General features: G+C 47.7%; 1 protein-coding gene across 1 annotated transcript in view; it reads left to right on the top strand.

The window, feature by feature from the left end:
* Positions 1 to 17,313, top strand: part of SLC8A2 (solute carrier family 8 member A2) — a 147,449-nt gene that overhangs the window by 125,284 nt on the left and 4,852 nt on the right. The window contains exons 4-6 of the mRNA XM_084814898.1: positions 2,212 to 2,336; positions 2,667 to 2,766; positions 13,895 to 14,170. Of these exons, the coding sequence (XP_084671024.1) occupies positions 2,212 to 2,336; positions 2,667 to 2,766; positions 13,895 to 14,170 (501 nt within the window). The remainder of the gene's footprint in view (positions 1 to 2,211; positions 2,337 to 2,666; positions 2,767 to 13,894; positions 14,171 to 17,313) is intronic.

Genomic DNA, 17,313 nt, shown 5'->3' with positions numbered 1-17,313 from the left:
CCTGCTAAGAATAGAATGCATTATGCAAAATGAGTGACACTGCTTAATTTGCATAATTCGCTGTGGTCGCAGAATTGCTATGCCAAATTTTGGATTTATTTTTTTTTTTAGTGCAGGGGATGCATTGTCACATGATCTGAACACATTGTCCTGACAATTTAACATATTGCTGGTGGGATCCATCTTGGCATCAAATTTGGGTGAAACAACAACCATGGTCGAGGAGAGCTTGAGCTGAATCTCCTGTCTTGGAAACTACACACAGCTAAGGGAAGGAAAGGAGACAAAGGCCGGGGAGGCAAGCTGAAGTCAGTCTGACTCTAGGCATAGAGAAGAGAGAAACAACCAGTTTATACAGTCACCAGAATGAAGTGTTAAAATGTATCCTGAATTCTACCACTTCAAGCTACAGGTCCATAGTTGCATATTTTAATGGTCTGCTAACAAAACAAAAAACAAAAGCCCTTAATAACCTCCACTTTCCCACACATAGAAAGCTACTGTGTCAGGGAGAAGAAGTCAACCTAGCTTTTTCCCTGATGAGCTCTTTTTCTAAATGCAGGGAAAGTTTTTCTTCATTGGAGCAACATTCAAACAAGCAACTGGTCAGCTACAGCCTGAAGTGATAGGAAAAGGGTTACCACCTTTTTTGGCAGAGAATATAAACTCTTTGTGCTGTAGAGAGTTTTTTCCCCTGGAAGAAAATTCTGGATTTGGAGTTTCTCAAGAAGACGAAGTCTGTTATATATGTCACGTCTCAGGGGAAGGCTCAAACTGGTTCTACTCCACAGTGCTCTATATAACCAGCCATATGCCACACCAGGCTTCCAGTTTCTATGCCTCTTTCCCCAGAGAATCAGCGGTGGGATGCATGAAAGACACTGCTGCCGAAATCCCCACTGCTCAGATAGACTGTTCCTGCTCAGAATAAGTTGTTGTGTAATTTAATTTGTTGGCTACTGCAATCTTGTTTCCAGTTTTCCCCCCTCCCCCTCCTATCCTAGCATTTTTCACTCAGGGGCTGAATGTGCTTTACTGTGTTGGGCTGTGTGGGCACAGGGCCAGTGGGGAACATCATGACTCTGCCTAGCCTGCTGCCCTGGCTAAGCCTCCAAATGAGACGACATCTGGCTTTTTTACCTTCCATCTCAACACCAAGTTATATTATTCCATGCCAAAAAGAAAAACAAAATTGTAACTGAACATTGTTTTGATAGCATATTACAGGGCCGATGCTAATTTTGTGCCCCTATGCAGGTTATGGCCAAGGGCAGGGGCCATGTTGTTCCATCCTTCTTATGCTCCCAAAGCCTCTAGAAGGACTATAGATTTGAGGAGTGCTTATGGCTGAGGCCATGTATCACATACTGACATATACATTGCGAGGATTTCCTGGCCCCAGAGGCTGCACCATACAATCCAAGAAGAGCGCGCAGAGGAAGGAGGCTGTGGAATAATGCATGGAGGGGAGACTCATCGTGACAGTGAAATGGAACCTCCACATTCAAGGACAGTACACCTCTAGCTACTACTAGATCCTGGGGACAAACAACAGGGGAAGATGTGGCTAAAGTAGAACCTGGGGGGGGGGGAGACTCAGATCCAAATCCTGACTCTGTGATGAAGCTCACTGGGTGACTTTGGACCAGTTACATTCTCTCAGCCTAACCTACCTCACAGGGTTGTTGTGAGGAAAAAATGCTGAGTACTGAGGGAAGGAATTATGCATGCGCCCTTGGGCTCCTCAGAGGGAAGGTGGGATGTAAATGCAATAAATAAAAATCCAATAAGATCCCCTTCATAGCCCTGTTGGTTTCAGGCTGGATGGCCACATTTGGAGAAAGAGCGTTGCGTTAGATCAGACTTCCCCAAACCTGATGCTGTCCAAATGTGTTGGCAGTGGAGGCTGGTGGCTCCGATGTCAGTGGGGTGGTGAATCCACTCCTTTAAAGCACCTTTAGACTTCTGACTGGTTCTGACTGAAACCTGGAGCAGATTTACTGCCCCACTGACATCAGAGCCACCAGCCTCCACCGTGTGTTGGAGTACAACTCCCAGCATCCCCATAGCTGGCTGGGGGTGCTGGAGTTCTAGTCCAACACATCTGGAGGGCATCAAGGTGGGGAGGACTGGGTTGGAAATAACATGGTCTGATCCAGCAAAGCAGTCCTTGTGGGGGGTCTCATTCACATTGTTTTTCCCCTAACCCAGCGGATGCTGACAAGAAGCTCTCGGCGGAGGAAGAAGAGGCCCGGCGGATCGCCGAGATGGGCAAACCCATCCTGGGGGAAAACTCCCGCCTTGAAGTCATCATTGAGGAATCCTATGATTTCAAGGTAACGAGAGCAGCGCCAGGTCCTGTTTATGATTTCTTGATGGCAATGATTGATATGCTGCCTTTTGGGAGACAAATCCCTACCCAGGGTGGTTTGCAAGTAATGTAAAGATGGTAAAATCACAATAACAGAATAAAAATAAGAACCCACTTCTGCCACCATGTAAGACCATGGTCAGAGGTTCCCAGAGGGAGCTTTGCTGAGGGCCCCCTCAAAGCTGAGGATGGCCCTGGTTCTACCCTCTGAGCTCCCAAAGGGGCTCTGTCCCTTGTCTCAAGCTCAGGAGATCTGTCAACCTCCATGGTGTCTCTGTTGCTCCCTCTTCCATAGAACACAGTGGATAAGCTCATCAAGAAGACAAACCTGGCACTGGTGATTGGCACACACTCGTGGCGGGAGCAGTTCCTAGAGGCGATCACCGTGAGTGCAGGTAGGTGATCCCTACATGAGCCAACTTGGGGATATCAAGATAGTCTGGTCTCATAATCCCACCTCCCTCTTGACTGAAAATGCCAGGGACTGCACTGAGGGCCTTAAGCAGATGAGGCAGCTGCCCTGCCACTGAGCTGGTGTCATGTTCTCTGGCCTTGATCATCCCTCTGGCTCAGAGGAGGGCTCCCAGGTGCAGGAGGCGATGTCCAGGGAACCATTGCCTGTTACCCCAGGACCTTCTCAGGCCTCATAGGGCACCTTGCCACTAATGCAGGCCTCATTAACCCCCATGCTGGAGGAGCCAGCAGCTTCAGAATCAAGCCATGGCCCTTTAAGAGACCAACAAGTCCTGGGTAGCTGGACTAACAGCAGGCCCAGATCAACCAGCTTTCATAAAGCCTCAGAAGGCCTCTGCATGTTGCTGAGACAGCAGCTCTCCTTGAGTGAACTCTAGCCAGCATAGAGCTGGAATTAGGAGTGAGCAGTGAAGTGGCCAAGTTTGCCGATGCCACCAAATTATTTAGGGTGGCGAAAACAAAAAAAGGGTTGTGAGGAGCTCCAAAAGGATCTCTCCTAACTGGGAGAATGGGGATCTGAATGGCAAATGTGGTTCAATGTATGCAAGTGTAAAGTGATGCACGTTGGGGCAAACAATCCCAACTTCAAGTATAACCTGATGGGATCTGAGCTGTGGTGACTGGCCAGAAAGAGATCTTGGGGTTGTGGTGGACAGCTCAATAAAAATGTCAACCCAATATGTGGCTGCTGTAAAAAAGGCACTCCATGTTAGGCATAACCAGGAAAGGAATTGAGAATAAAACTGTCAATATCATACTGCCCTTGTACAAATCTGTGGTGCGATCACACTTGGAATACTCTGTACAGTTCTGGTCACCACATCTAAAAAGAGATTTTAGAGCTGGAAAAAGTGCAGGAAAGGGCAACTAGAACCTAATACTAGAACCCAGTGGGGTCATCCCATGAAGCTGATTGGTGGGAGATTCCAGACAGATAAAAGGAAGGACTTTGTCACACAGCACATAGTCCAACTATGGAATTCACTACCATAAGCTGTAGTGATGGCCACCAATTTGGATGGCTTTAAAAGAGGATTAAACAAATTCCTGGAGGAGAAGGCTAGCAATGGTTACTAGTCCTGATGGCTCTATGCTACCTCCAGTATCAGAGGCAGTATGCCTACATACACCAGTTGCTGGGGAACCTGGGTGGGAGGGCGCTGTTGCACTCTTGTCCTGCTTGTGGGCTTCCCGCGGGCAGCTGGTTGGCCACTGTGTGAACAGAACGCTGGACTGGATGGACCCTTGGTCTGATCTGGCGTGGCTCTTCTTGTGTTCTTATGAGCTGTCCAGGGTCCTGACAGACCCTGCCTAGTCTGACTTTGCCTTGCTATCCAGCATAGCCAGACTGGATTCTGTTTCATCAGACTTGATTCTGCTCCACCCTTCGAGGAAGAGGCCCTGCTTCTGATTGGCTGCCCTGGGAACCTTGGGGTGAACTAGACAGGGCAGCTATGTCTCCTCCCCAAGGAGACAGGGCGCCGCCATTTGCGTTCCTTATTTTGGCACGTGTAGTCTACGTAAACATTTACGTAGACTACGGCGAAAATATGGGCAATGCTATTTGCGTTGCCCTTATTTTCGCCATAGTCTACATAAATGTTTACGTAGACTACACGTGCCAAAATAAGGAACGCAAATGGTGGCGCCCATGGGCGCCGCCATTTGTGTATGCGCTTCCCCCCCCCCCAAAGTCAGCCGTGATAGGCTACTTAAAGATTTACGTAGTCTATCACGGTGTTTTTTTTTAAATCTAGCCGTGATAGGCTACGTAAATCTTTACATAGCCTATCATGTTTTTTTTGTTTTTGTTTTTTTTTACTTGGAAATGGTGGCGGCTGCAGCCGGTCGGAAGACCGGCCGCCGCCGCACCGCTGCCTCACCGCCGCTGCACTACCGCTGGAGCCGCCGCTGTCAGGGACATTCGACCAAGGTAAGTCCCATCCCGGGGGGGAGCGGGGGGGTAGACCGTTTCTCCACCAATTTCGGGGGGCCGAATGCGCTGGCATTCGGCCTCCCCGAGATTCGTGGAGAAATTCTCTGACATCCCTACTCCCTACAGTCTGCATCTCACTGACACACAAACACACTATACCACCAAACCCACCCAAACCTGCTTTAAGACAGGCAGGCGTTAAAATGATTTCTTTCTGCTCCTGCTTCCCCCCGTTGTCCCCAAACCCAAATAATGAGTTTTGGAAAAGAAAATGGATTTTGCGCTGATGACTAAGTAAGATGGCCTAAATCTATGATTTTCTTCTCCACCAAGGAGCCTAGAAATTACCTTTAAAAATAAATAAATAAAGACAGCCTGAATGTCTCACGGTTTTCCTGCTGTCTTGAAATCTCTTAAAACGACAGCGCCTGCTATAAAACTGTGGGTGTTTTCAATGCTAGTAGAAGAAAGGGAGGGGGGAATTAAATTATTTTCTCTCCATTCCTGCACAGCATCCGCCCACACCTTTCTCCACCTCTGCCTCTCTTTCCTTCACACTTTCAGCCTTGTCTCTTTGAGTCAATAAGGCTATTTCCTTCCATATAGAGCTTTAGTCTCGGGCTCTCTAAATTGCTAATCTGCCCCTGTGATGCAAACAAGACTGTGTCTATGCCTCAGTTCCACAGAAGAGCAGATAAAGCACAGAAACATGGCTTTCTGCAGTAGGGTGGCGCCATTCACGAATTGTCCAAAAGAGAGGAAAAGCATTGCCAAAAACAGAGGACAAAAGAGGGCCATGATTTGCATAACATTTGCATATGCTAATTTGTATGCATAGCTGCAAACTTAGAAATAATTATTATACTTTAAATAGAAATTAGGGATGTGCTGATCAGTAAACATGAGCTTGCTGAAGTTCTCTGAATTCTATCTCAAATTCGTACTAACTCAGGTCTGCTGAGCTTTGTTTTCTTTTTGCATGAAAATCCATGGATGTCTTTGTGCATATTTTTTCAAATGTACACATCAGTTGTGCGCATCTTTGAAATGTATGCATTTTCTCCTATTGATTAAAGCATTTTTGTGCCCATTTTTCAAATGTGCGCATTTTCCCATGCACATTTTTCAATTTGGGGAAAAAATTTCCCCAATTACATTTGCGGGGGGGAAAGTACGTACGCAAATGGCGGCGCCCATGGGCGCCGCCATTTGCGTTCCTTATTTTGGCACGTGTAGTCTATGTAAACATTTACATAGACTATGGTGAAAATAAGGGCAATGCTATTTGCGTTGCCCTTATTTTCGCTGTAGTCTACGTAAATGTCTACGTAGACTACACATGCCCAAATAAGGAACGCAAGTGGCAGCGCCCATGGGCGCCGCCATTTGCATACGTGCTTTTTTTTTTTTTTCCAAAGTCAGCCGTGATAGGCTACGTAAACATTTACGTAGCCTATCATGGCTGACTGCAGGGACCCAAATGGCGGCGGCTACGGGCGCCGCCATTTGCGTCCCGGCAGGACAGCAGGATTCGCGGCCGGAGGGACGGGGCGCCTCCCCCCTGGCCAGAATTTCGGGGGGAGGGACGGAGTGCCTCCCCCCCACCACAAAGCAAGCTGCGGGACCAGGTAAGGGACTTTCGTCCATCCCTACATTTGGGGTGGGTTAGGGTAAATAAATTTAATAAATAAAGAAAGGACCTCCAAAGCTCTTTGCATTACAACAGGGGTAGCGCAGAACTATATCTTGGTGCTGAGCAAAGTCATCTCCCCCCCCCCCCGCTGCCCAGCTGACGTGAGGGTTGCAGCTATGCTCATAAGTAACGGGGAATGCTCAGAGGGGGCGGCAGACGATGGCAGCGTCCTAGCTAGTAAAAGAGCCCTGGTGCGGCATCCCTGCGAGCCCTGCCTCCATGACACCACCGCTGACTAGGGATGCTGGAGAAATCTGCCGTGGACTCAAATGAGGCTGGATTCCAAAGCATCCAACCTCTGGGGTCCGCAGTGGACTGGCCGCACTCACCTCCACGTCCGGAAGAGTTCCCGTGGGGCGGCTCTCCAGCTTTCTAAAAACGGCATATGCGAACGGCTGCTTCCATTAGCTTATTAGAGCCAGAAGTGGCATATCGTATACCATCTTTGGCTGTAAAGCACTTATTTTTACATAACTACATCTGTAAACACCTGCAATGTATGTAAAAGTAAGTGCTTTACAACCAAAAATGGCATAAAAATATGCCATTTGTGGCTCTAATTTTCCCGCTATATCTATTGTGTCTTTTAGAAAGCTGGAGAAAGTCCGCAGGGCCTCAAGCAGCCTGAATTGCCCTGGGATGGACTCCACCCCAGACTGGATGTTGAGGGATTGCCCATCCCTACTGCTGACTGGGCAGCTGGGGGGGGGGGATGTGATTTTGTCCTTTGCCTCCAGCAGCAAGATGTTTTGAAACACTTGTTCCGCTTGCTCCTCTGTGCATGACTAGCTGGATTAGAATGAATTTAGCAAAAGAGTAAACACTGCAAATTATGACAGACAGACAGACAGACAGACACCCTCCAGCAAAAGGGTTTATTAATCCACATAACTTTTCCAGGTCTCCAGATCCAGGCTTTCTCCTGGATTTTAACGGAATACAAGGGTCAGACCTGCCTGTGGGCGGGCAGGGGCTGTTGTGAATCTGTAGCTCTTGTACAAACGCTTCGGACATGTTAAGCACTATAGAAAGAATACAGGATGAACGAACTGCTGCAAAGGGATGGTGGAGGGTGTGACTAATGGAGGAGAAGCATTAGCCGCCTCTCTCCAGCTGCTTCTCCCTCGTAGGGGTTCTGAATGCATGTTTGTTGCATTATGGGGGAAAGTGACATGGGAAAAGTGGTGGTGGCATGGGTGTCCATGAGAGGGGAGGTAAGACAGGCAATTGGTTGCCCCCCCCCCCCAATGAGCCATAATCCCTGGATTCACAGCATTCTTTTTTAACAAAACCCACACATCTCTATCCATGTCTCCAATGTGATGCCCATGGACACCTTTCCTGGTGCCCACCAGGCTCCTGCTCCTTCTGATTTTTATTTTATTAAGATTTAAAAAACAAAAAACAAAAAACTACACACACACACACACGGTTGCAAAGTGAAGTGCTGCTCTTCAGCACTGTCTTTATCTGGGTTCAAAAGAGTGGTTTTGTACTTGGGAGCTCAGACCTCACCACTGTCTTGTACTTAGGTTCTTGGGCAAGTCACTTTTCTTTTAGTCTCACCAGGTTGCCTTCTGGGAAGTGAGTCTATTGTGACTGGCCCTACCCATCATGGCAGCCATTTTATGAATGGGCAAACTCCCCCCGTCCCAGTATCGCCATCTTGTGGGAGTTCTCATTACACTTTCAAAACTCCAAATGCGCCCACCACCAACCCAAGAAGGTCGGGGATCCCTGCTCTAGCCCAGGGAAGATGCGAGGCAAAGTTTGCAAGCACGATTCTGCCCATTTGACCTGTGAGAAACTAGCCTGCTCCCGCCTTTCAGTGCTTTTAGCCAATGGAGTCATAGCAATAACTGACACACCCGTTTTCTGGAGAAGGAACATTCTGGTACATTTTAAAGCCTTTTGGAGGCGGCGGGGAGGGCTTCCTTGGTGGAGAGTGGCAGCTGACCCATAAAAAACAATTCAGGAATCCAGGATTTTAGTGTAGCTGTGACAGGGCAGTAATTTGCCCACCCAAAACACAAAAGGCAGCAGCAAAGACAGGAGTTCATCGTCTTTGTAACTCAGGCCTTATTTTGAAAAAGTGATTCCACCCCCGACCCCACCCCCCACCCTGAGTTCATAAACATTTAAAAATTGCCTTGCAGATGCATGCATATTATTGTGGGTACAATCATCATCATTGCTATACCCATTTTGCATGGTCCGCTGGGATTATGGCCAAGAGAGTGTAGATTTCGCCAGCCCTGTTATGCCCATTTTGCTGGGGCAGAGTTGGGAGTTGGAGTAATGAATGACAACCCTGCAGCAGTGGAGGCTGGGGGCTCCAATGGCAGTGGGGCGGTGAATCCGCATTGGGTTTCTGTCCGAGCCAGTCAGAGCTTCCACACCTTGGATAGCTCCTTTAAAGCTCTGACTGGTTCAGACTGAAACCCGGAGTGGATTCACCGCCCCAGTGCCATCGGAGCCACCAGCCTCCACTGCCCTGCGGTGTGGGACAGTCAAAAGGTGTTATCGCTTCTCCAGGCGTGTTGGGTTTTCAAAAAGTGAAATGGGGTGGGTGGGGGCTGCAAAGTTGGTTGTGGCAGTGGTGCAATGACTGCAGGTAGGGGTGGGGAACTGGTTCCAATCCAGCCCTCCTGGGTTCCCCAGATGGACTCACCCCTTTCCCCTGGCCACACCCCCTTTCCCGCAACCTCCAATTGCTTGATGGCTCCCTGGCATTTGTGCATTTTTCCCCATTCCCAGAGGTCGAAATGCCTCTCCTCTATGGCTGAGTGGCTGGCACTAAGAGCGTGAAGCTACAATAGGCTAGTATTGTTTGTAGATTTGGTCCAGTGTCAAAAAGGAAACAACTGCACCAGTTTAATTCCCAACGCGTTTTGACACTTGGTCTTTATCAAGGGAACAGAAGCAAGGGAGAGGGAACCCTCTAAAAGAATTTCCAAGAGTTTTTCCCTTGGTAAAGACCAAGTGTTGAAACATGTTGGGAATTGAATTGGTGCACCTGTTTCCTTTTTTACTTTCGTTTCCAGCCTTACAGCTGTTTTTTTCTAGTCCCTATTAGTACTGTTGCAGTTTTGTCCCGCCCCCTTTGCCTTTGGCCCTGCCCATCATTGGAATGCAGCCCCTGAGGGTTTCCTTATCGTTGCATTTCGCCCTTCAGCTGAAGGAGGTTCTCCACCCCTGAATAGAGGCGGTGAAAGGAGCTAGGGAAAGAATGGAGGGTTTCAGCTGTGGGTGGAACGATGTTGTCCGTACACTAGGTCTACCCACGGAGAGGGCCCACTATACCATTAGGCCGAGTGAGACAGATACCTTGGGCAGTGGATGCTGGGGGAAAGCAGCAAGATGTCGGAAGACAGAGCTGGGTGTGCTACACAGCCTGTCCTGCAACACCTAAGCTAACACACTGTCCTCAGGTATGGCTTCAGCTCCGATTCAGCTTCAGTATATGGCAAGGGGGGAAGGAAATCTTTCCCTTCCCCTCAGGCACCAAAATGTCTTGGGCCTGCCAGCTGAGACTCAGTCGGGAAGAAGGCCTGGTATACACATTTCTCGGAGGGCAGGCCTACCCGTCTGAGTAGACCTGGTGTCCAGGCCTCATTGCTGCTCGGCCACCAGATCCACCAGAGATGGTAAACCTGTTCTCTGATGCTACATATTGGGCCTTTAAAAGAAAAAAGAAAAAACAGTGCCACCAGATACAAAATGTGCAGTTCTAGGCAAAAGTGGCCAGTTCCAAAAGACCACTGGTCCAGTTCAAAATTCAAGTCATGCAAAACTTGTATTTTGTTAGCTGATGTAAAAACTGAGTGATAACCATGTGAAAAGTAAAATGAGTAGTCCAGCCTCCTTCACACCCTTAAACCTTGATCAAGAAGGGCACCCATTTCTCATCCTCTTGCCAAAGCCATTCCCTGCAGACTCCATTGCTCCCCTCTCCAAAGATTCTTAAGACTTCTGTTCTGTGTTTGCCCATATGTTTTTAACCTTCTTGTTCTTAGGGTTTATTTTTTAATATCCCTACCTCCAAATAAAGTTTAGTTGGAATTCATGATATAGCTTATGTGAAGCTTGACTGGAATACTCTTCTGCATTAGCGCTGTCAAATTCCCAGGGAAGTGCATACATACTTTCCCCCTGCATGCCCCACCGTAGGAAAAAAAGCCCTGCAAAAAATTCCCATGGATATCCATGGTTTAAGCACACACACACACACACACCCCATGCCAATTCCCTGCTGTAAACTGCAGACCCTCCCATAATTTTGTGGCTCTTCCCAGAGACCCAGATTGCTAAAACAGAATTTATTGCTGCACAGATAGTTTGGCTATAAGATGTTGGCTATTTTGGCACCAAAGTATGCAGCAATGTCTTCTATCGGTTCAAAATAGGTTGGTTTAAAAGTAAGCAAGCTTTTGAGCTACATGGGATTCTTGATCACTTTCTCTGGAACTCCATGCAAGACATCTAAATTCATTAAACAAAATGGAAAACTGCATCATTTGAAGAATGCAGCTAGTCACACTTGAGGTTTGTATCCTCTTTGTTGTTGTTGTTATGCCTAATTAAGAGTTCTGTAAAACCCAAAAGCTTGCGTGCTCCTACACTAAAAGATACTGTTGCACTTACATTGTTATCTCCTGACTCTCATGGCCATATCTGGGTCTGAAGATGAGCCCCTTTGCACAGTTTCATATGGCTGCCTTCCATTCCTTCTTCTCCCCAACACACACTGCTGCCTCCCTCTCTGCTTTCATCTGCTGATGCACAAATCAGCAAAACTTGAAATCACTGAAGTCCTCCAGATGCTGCCTCGAAGTTTGTTCTGACTCAAGTCCCTATCAGGTTGCGAGCGTCGTTTTTTTCTTTTTGCATGAAAATCCATGCGTATTTCTGTGCGTATTTTTTCCAGATGTATGCATCAATTGCGCACATCTTTGAAATGTACGCATTCTTCTCCCATTGATTAAAGTATGTCCGTGCACATTTTTCAAAAGTATGTATGTTTCCATGCGGATTTTTCAAATGCGCACATGCTGTCGAGCACATTTTTTTGGATCCGTGAATCACATGGCAAGCTCGAATACGTATGGACTTTGACCACAAATTGCATCTGAGCCCATGTTCAATCTGGAAGGTGCGAACTCGGTAAAAATCCTGATAAAAAACAAACTGAAACTATTTCTCATGTATCTCTATTCTCTGCAGCCCACATAGGTAGAAAAAAGAGGTTAACACTGGCAATGGGAGAGCTCAGCTTGAGCTCAGCTGAGCTTCCACACATTAAACTATTTTTATTGTATGTTGTACATCACCCAGAGTGGCTGGGTGACCAGCCAGATGGGCGATTAATAAATTTATTATTATTATTATTATTATTATTATTATTATTATTATTATTATGTGGTATGGCAGTTGCACCCCCTACTGGCCAAGATGACACATGATCCTTTTTGGAGGGTCTCCCTAATGTTTTGCTCTTGCAACAAGTGCCCCCCCCCCGACACACACACAGAGATTTAGCATTATGAGAGCCCGAGTGGTATAATTCAAGACAGGGACATTCTCTTTTCTTTCTGGCAGGCCTCCTGTACCTGAGCCGCCTAAGTTGGGAAGGTGAAGCTGTTCCAGGCATGAGGATGAAAAGACAGTGGGAAGCTTCACCTCTTTCATTTCTGCAGATGAGATTGCTGTTAAAGGCACAAGAGCAGGACCAGTAAAAAGAAAGAAAGAAATGGCAACCATAATACAATAGCACCTCTTGGATGCAGTGAGGGCTGGTGGCTCCAATGTTGGCGGAGCGGTAAATCTGCTCCAGGCTTCAAACCTTGGATACTCTTTCTGAGTTCTGACTGGTTCTGACTGAAACCCAGAGCAGATTCACCACCCCACCAGCCTCCACTGCTTAGATGGGATGGTTTATGGGGTCCCTGGGACCAGTTCCTACGCTGTAGCTTGGTTGTGGAGCCCCTTATCCACCAGTAATTTGCTTATGAAGCCATTCTCCACCTCTAAGTTGTCTAATCTTTTTCTATCTACAGTAGAGGTGGACAACTTGTGGCCCTCCAGATGTTTAGCCTACAACTCCCATCAGCCCTTGCCAGCATAGCCAATGGTGAGGTACGATGGGAGCTGTTGGCCAAAATGTCTGGAGGGCCACAAGTTGCCCGCCCCTGATCCAAGCTAACAAGCACCCCTTGATCTTATGACACTGAATCCCACAGGTTAATGATGTGGTGCACTGAGGAAGGACTGCGTTCCTTTTGTACTTTCCTTCCTCTCTAAGCCCACTGCCAATAAATTTCATTGGGTGACCACAGGCCAGTGGGGCAGTGGTAAATGTTGAAGTGCAAGCACTCATCATGACAGTCTCCATAGCCACACCCCCAAGGAGAGTCCAAAAATGCAGGCAGCGGTTTTGAGCCATATCCACAAACTAGGTCTAGCAGTTTTCATCTCCGCCAGGGGCAGGTCTGTTGTGAAGCTCATGGGCCTTCATTGCTCCTTCAAGATGGAGCCAATGCAAAATACTTGGCATTACAACAGGGAGAACAATATATTGTTGCTGGGAAAATTCATTTCCTCCCAGCTGCTGTGAGGATTGCAGGGAACAGAGAATTCAGAGGGGGTTGGCAGATGATGTCACCATCCCTGGTGTCAGGATTGGGCTCAGGCTCCCTCATTTGGTTTCCGACTCTGATTCACATTTGGAGATGCAGCTAGAAGAAGCCCAACTGAGACAGGAATGGGGGAAGAAATTCCCCAAGACTCTCCAGGAGCCAGCAAAGAACCTTCTCAGGGGCTTATCAAACAGGAGAGCCAGAGTCAGAGACCATCTTCCCCCCTCCCCATGGGAACCCGGCCTCTGTTGGAGGGGGAGGAAGCACCAGAATTGACAGATGCCAGAGCCCACCGCTGAGTTAAGTGGGTGGAGCTGAGAGGAGGTGGGAGACTTCCTGCCAGATTGGCTGCCTGTCAGAAGTTGGGAGGATCCTGCCTGAAGGGAGGGGCCCAGAAAAAGCCTGGTGAGCGCGGCGGGAAACCCGTCCATTAGTTGAAAGGCAACCGCACTGCTTTCAGTAGCTCTCTTAACCAAAGCTCTGTTTAGCTAATTAGGCCCAGAGGGCAGCTCCTCACCTTTGCAGTCATGTCAGGTGTGAAGGGGTGCTACTAACTGAATCAAAGAGCTTGTGGATTTCACAGCGAGTCTCTGGCGCCTCACTACTCAGTGGGAGGGCTTGGGATCCCTGACACCCGCTAACCAAAAAGTGCCAGCACTACATTCCTGTGAGCCCTGGCTCCACTGCAGAGGCCTTGGGTGATGGGGCAGTATAGACTTGTAATAAAGAATAATGACACACTGCTGCCCCAGCTAAGTCCCTGACTCAGACATCCCGTACCCTAGGTGATGAGGAAGATGAAGAAGACGGGCGTGAGGAGAGGCTTCCGTCCTGCTTTGACTACGTCATGCACTTCCTGACTGTCTTCTGGAAGGTTCTCTTCGCCTGTGTGCCACCCACTGAGTACTGGAACGGCTGGGCCTGCTTCAGTGTCAGCATCCTGGTAATCGGGATGCTGACAGCGCTCATTGGGGACCTGGCCTCCCACTTTGGCTGTACTGTCGGCCTCAAGGACTCCGTCAATGCCGTGGTGTTTGTGGCCCTGGGCACTTCCATACCAGGTATTATACTAAGAACGTAAGAATCATCTTGCTGGATCAGACCAAAGTCTAATCTAACCTAGCATACTGTTTCCAGCGTCAGCCAACCAGATGTTTCCAAGCAGTCCAAAGGTTGGGTAAGATGGTGGCAGCTTTCTGCTGCTCTTTGTCCCCAGGCATCTTGGTATTTGTTCAGGGCAATAGTGTAGTGGTGCATTTTGAACTGCAGGAGCTCATCATGACAGCCCCCATAGCCATGCTCCCAAGGAAAGTCCACAGCCACGTCCCCAGGAGAGAGAGAGAGGGAGGGAGAGAGAGAGAGATCCTGTTTTTGTATTATTTATAGTCAGAGGAGCTAAGACTCTGGTTAAAAACTCCATCATAAAACACAGACATCTCAAACAAAGAAAGAAACAAACATAACCACTAATAAACAATGGAGGCCGGTGGCTCCGATTTTGGTATGTGTGTGTGTGTGATGATTCTATTCTGGGTTTTAGCCAGAACTAGCCAGAATTCCCAAGGAGCTTTCCAAGGTGCCGGACCCATTTTGGGGGTAGGTTTCAGCACCTTGGATAGCTCCTTTAGAGTTCTGGCTGGCTCTGACGAAAACCCAGAATGGAACCACAGCCTCACTGAAATCAGAGCCACCAGCCTCCGCTGCTAATAAAATCCCATAAGTAAGTTTACGGAGCATGACTGCAACCCTGTGCATGACCTGGGAGTTGCCTCCATTGAACCCAGCGGCGTTCACATCTGCCTGCACTGGCTCACCTTGCAAAGAGAGTTTTAACCAAAGATCTTCAGCTGAATGAAATGGAACCTTTAGCTTTGAATTAGAAATGCAAACCACTTTGCCAAGAAGTGTTACCATTTAAACTGCTAGCAGTTCCTAACATCGCAGGAGCCCCATTTAAGAAAAGGAGAGAAGTATCCTGCCTCTCCTTAATTATTTCCCTTGTTCTCTGACCCTCTATGCACACAAACTGTAGTAAAACTTGAAAGCCTCACTATCACTTCATTCACTTGCCAGAGGTAGGAGAGACTGCTGATTACCCTGGTGCTCTGGCACATAATGGCCTCACTCCTGCTCCAAAAGTCCCCGAGCTGCACACCCTCCACTGCAGCACTGACTCAGAGGTATACTTCCTCCGTACATGGAAGCTAGTACCTGTCGACAGACTGTCCTGTATGAATTTGTCTATTCTTTTTTTCAGCAAATGGCCACCATCAGATCTTGTGGGTGGTGTGAGGTGGACATGTGCAACGCTTTGCATTGTGGAACTGTGTGGACAGGTGTTTGGCTGTATGTTCAAGCCTGATGGGGATATGGGAGGGAGACTTCAGAGCCAGGAACAGTCAGCCACAGAGTCTAGCTCAGTGGCATCCAACCTTGGATCTCCAAATATTGTGGGACCTCCAACTCCCATCATCCCTGATCAGTGGACATGCTGGCAACCACTAGGCTAGCCAAAGCACTCCAAAACTGCTGTTGAGATGAGGGACACTAACTCAAGCGAAGGACCTGGGATTAGGGATGTAAGGACTGTGTAAAATCCGTCCCATCTGTGTTTCTGTGGATTGGCAGGTGCCTTTCGTTCCATCGTCCACCCATCCACGGGATCTGATTTTTTGTTTTGTTTCCAAATTTCTGTTTTTTTTGTTTCCCAAAATGCACAAATTCCCCCCCAAATGTGCATTTTTGCACTTTAGCCTATGGGGGAAATGTGCATTTTTGGCAGGTTTTTTATTTTGCGTATTTTTCTATGATGAAATTTGTGCAAAATTCAGGAAAATTAGAAAAACCAGTCTACAAGTCCATGGAATCCACCCGATAGGGGGAAAGCTGGTCCACTGCAGAATCCATGGGTCAGATTCATGAAAATCTGAACTTATTTGGGTCTGTTGGGATTTCTCCAACACCCCTATCTGGGATACCTCAAAGTAACAACCTCCGAATGGTGTTTGTGTGGATATATTCTATTTATTTATTTATTTATTTCTATGCCACCCAATAGCCAAAGCTCTCTGGGTGGTTCACAAAAATTAAAACCAAATAGCACACAATAAAATAATATAAAATATATAAAACATTAAAACCACAGTATAACAATAGAACCAGAATAAAACCTAACAGCAATGCAAGGATTTACAGATTTAAAACAGCAAAACTAAAAGTCTAGAAAGTTAAAATGCTAAAATGCCTGGGAAAAGAAAAAGGTCTTCACCTGATGCTGGAAAGAATACAGTGTAGGTGCGAGGCGAACCTCACTAGGGAGCTCATTCCAGAGCCGGGGTGCCACAGCAGAAAAAGCCCTCCTCCTAGTAGCCACCCACCTCACTTCCTTTGGCAGGGGTTCACGGAGAAGGGCTTCTGAAGATGATCTTAAGGTCCAGGCAGGCACATAGGGAGGAGGCGATCCTTCAGATAACCTGGCCCCAAGCCGTTAAGGGCTTTGAACGGTAATACCAGCACTTTGAATTGGGCCCGGAAATGGACTGGCAGCCAGTGCAGCTGGGAAAGCATTGGCGTAATATGAGCTCACTGGCCAGTCCCTGTTAACAATCTTGCTGCCCTATTTTGGACCAGCTGAAATTTCTGGACCGTTTTCAAAGGCAGCCCCATGTATAACGCATTGCAGTAATATTCTAAGCAAAGTCAGATGATCCCTGGAAGTGGGAGGGGGTTCAATAATTACCATACACTTGCTGGTGATGTCACCAGAAAAATATGGGGGAGCTGAGAAGGGAGGTTCTGCAGGGGAAAGGTCCATCTTGTTTTCAGATCCTGTTTGGCAGGGTGGGTTGGGTTGGGGGGAATGCAGCAAGTGCTACTGACATTGCTCTGCCAAGGGCATCTTTTTTTCTGGAGGGGGGGGCATGTGCCTGGTGTTACCCCACTTGCTGCACGTATGGGCTGCCTGCAACCTAATGGAATGTACAGTCTAAAAACCTTCCTCCGTAAAAGGCATATGACCTACAGCACAACACTACCGTGGCCTTTGTATTAATGAGAACATTCAGAGCTGCATATGCAATTAAAAAGAATACAACTGTATGCCATATGGCCTTTATGGTGGAAAGCTTTTAAACGTCTACATTCTGTTACACTGCAGCCAGCCCATAAAGAAGAAGAAGAAAAAGACTTATCTCCGAAACGTTGG

The sequence above is a fragment of the Heloderma suspectum genome, chromosome 10 (assembly GCF_057233095.1).
Source record: "Heloderma suspectum isolate Gila_16-S chromosome 10, 16-S_ref, whole genome shotgun sequence".
Lineage (NCBI taxonomy): Eukaryota > Metazoa > Chordata > Lepidosauria > Squamata > Helodermatidae > Heloderma > Heloderma suspectum.
This window is presented reverse-complemented; position numbering and strand designations above follow the sequence as displayed.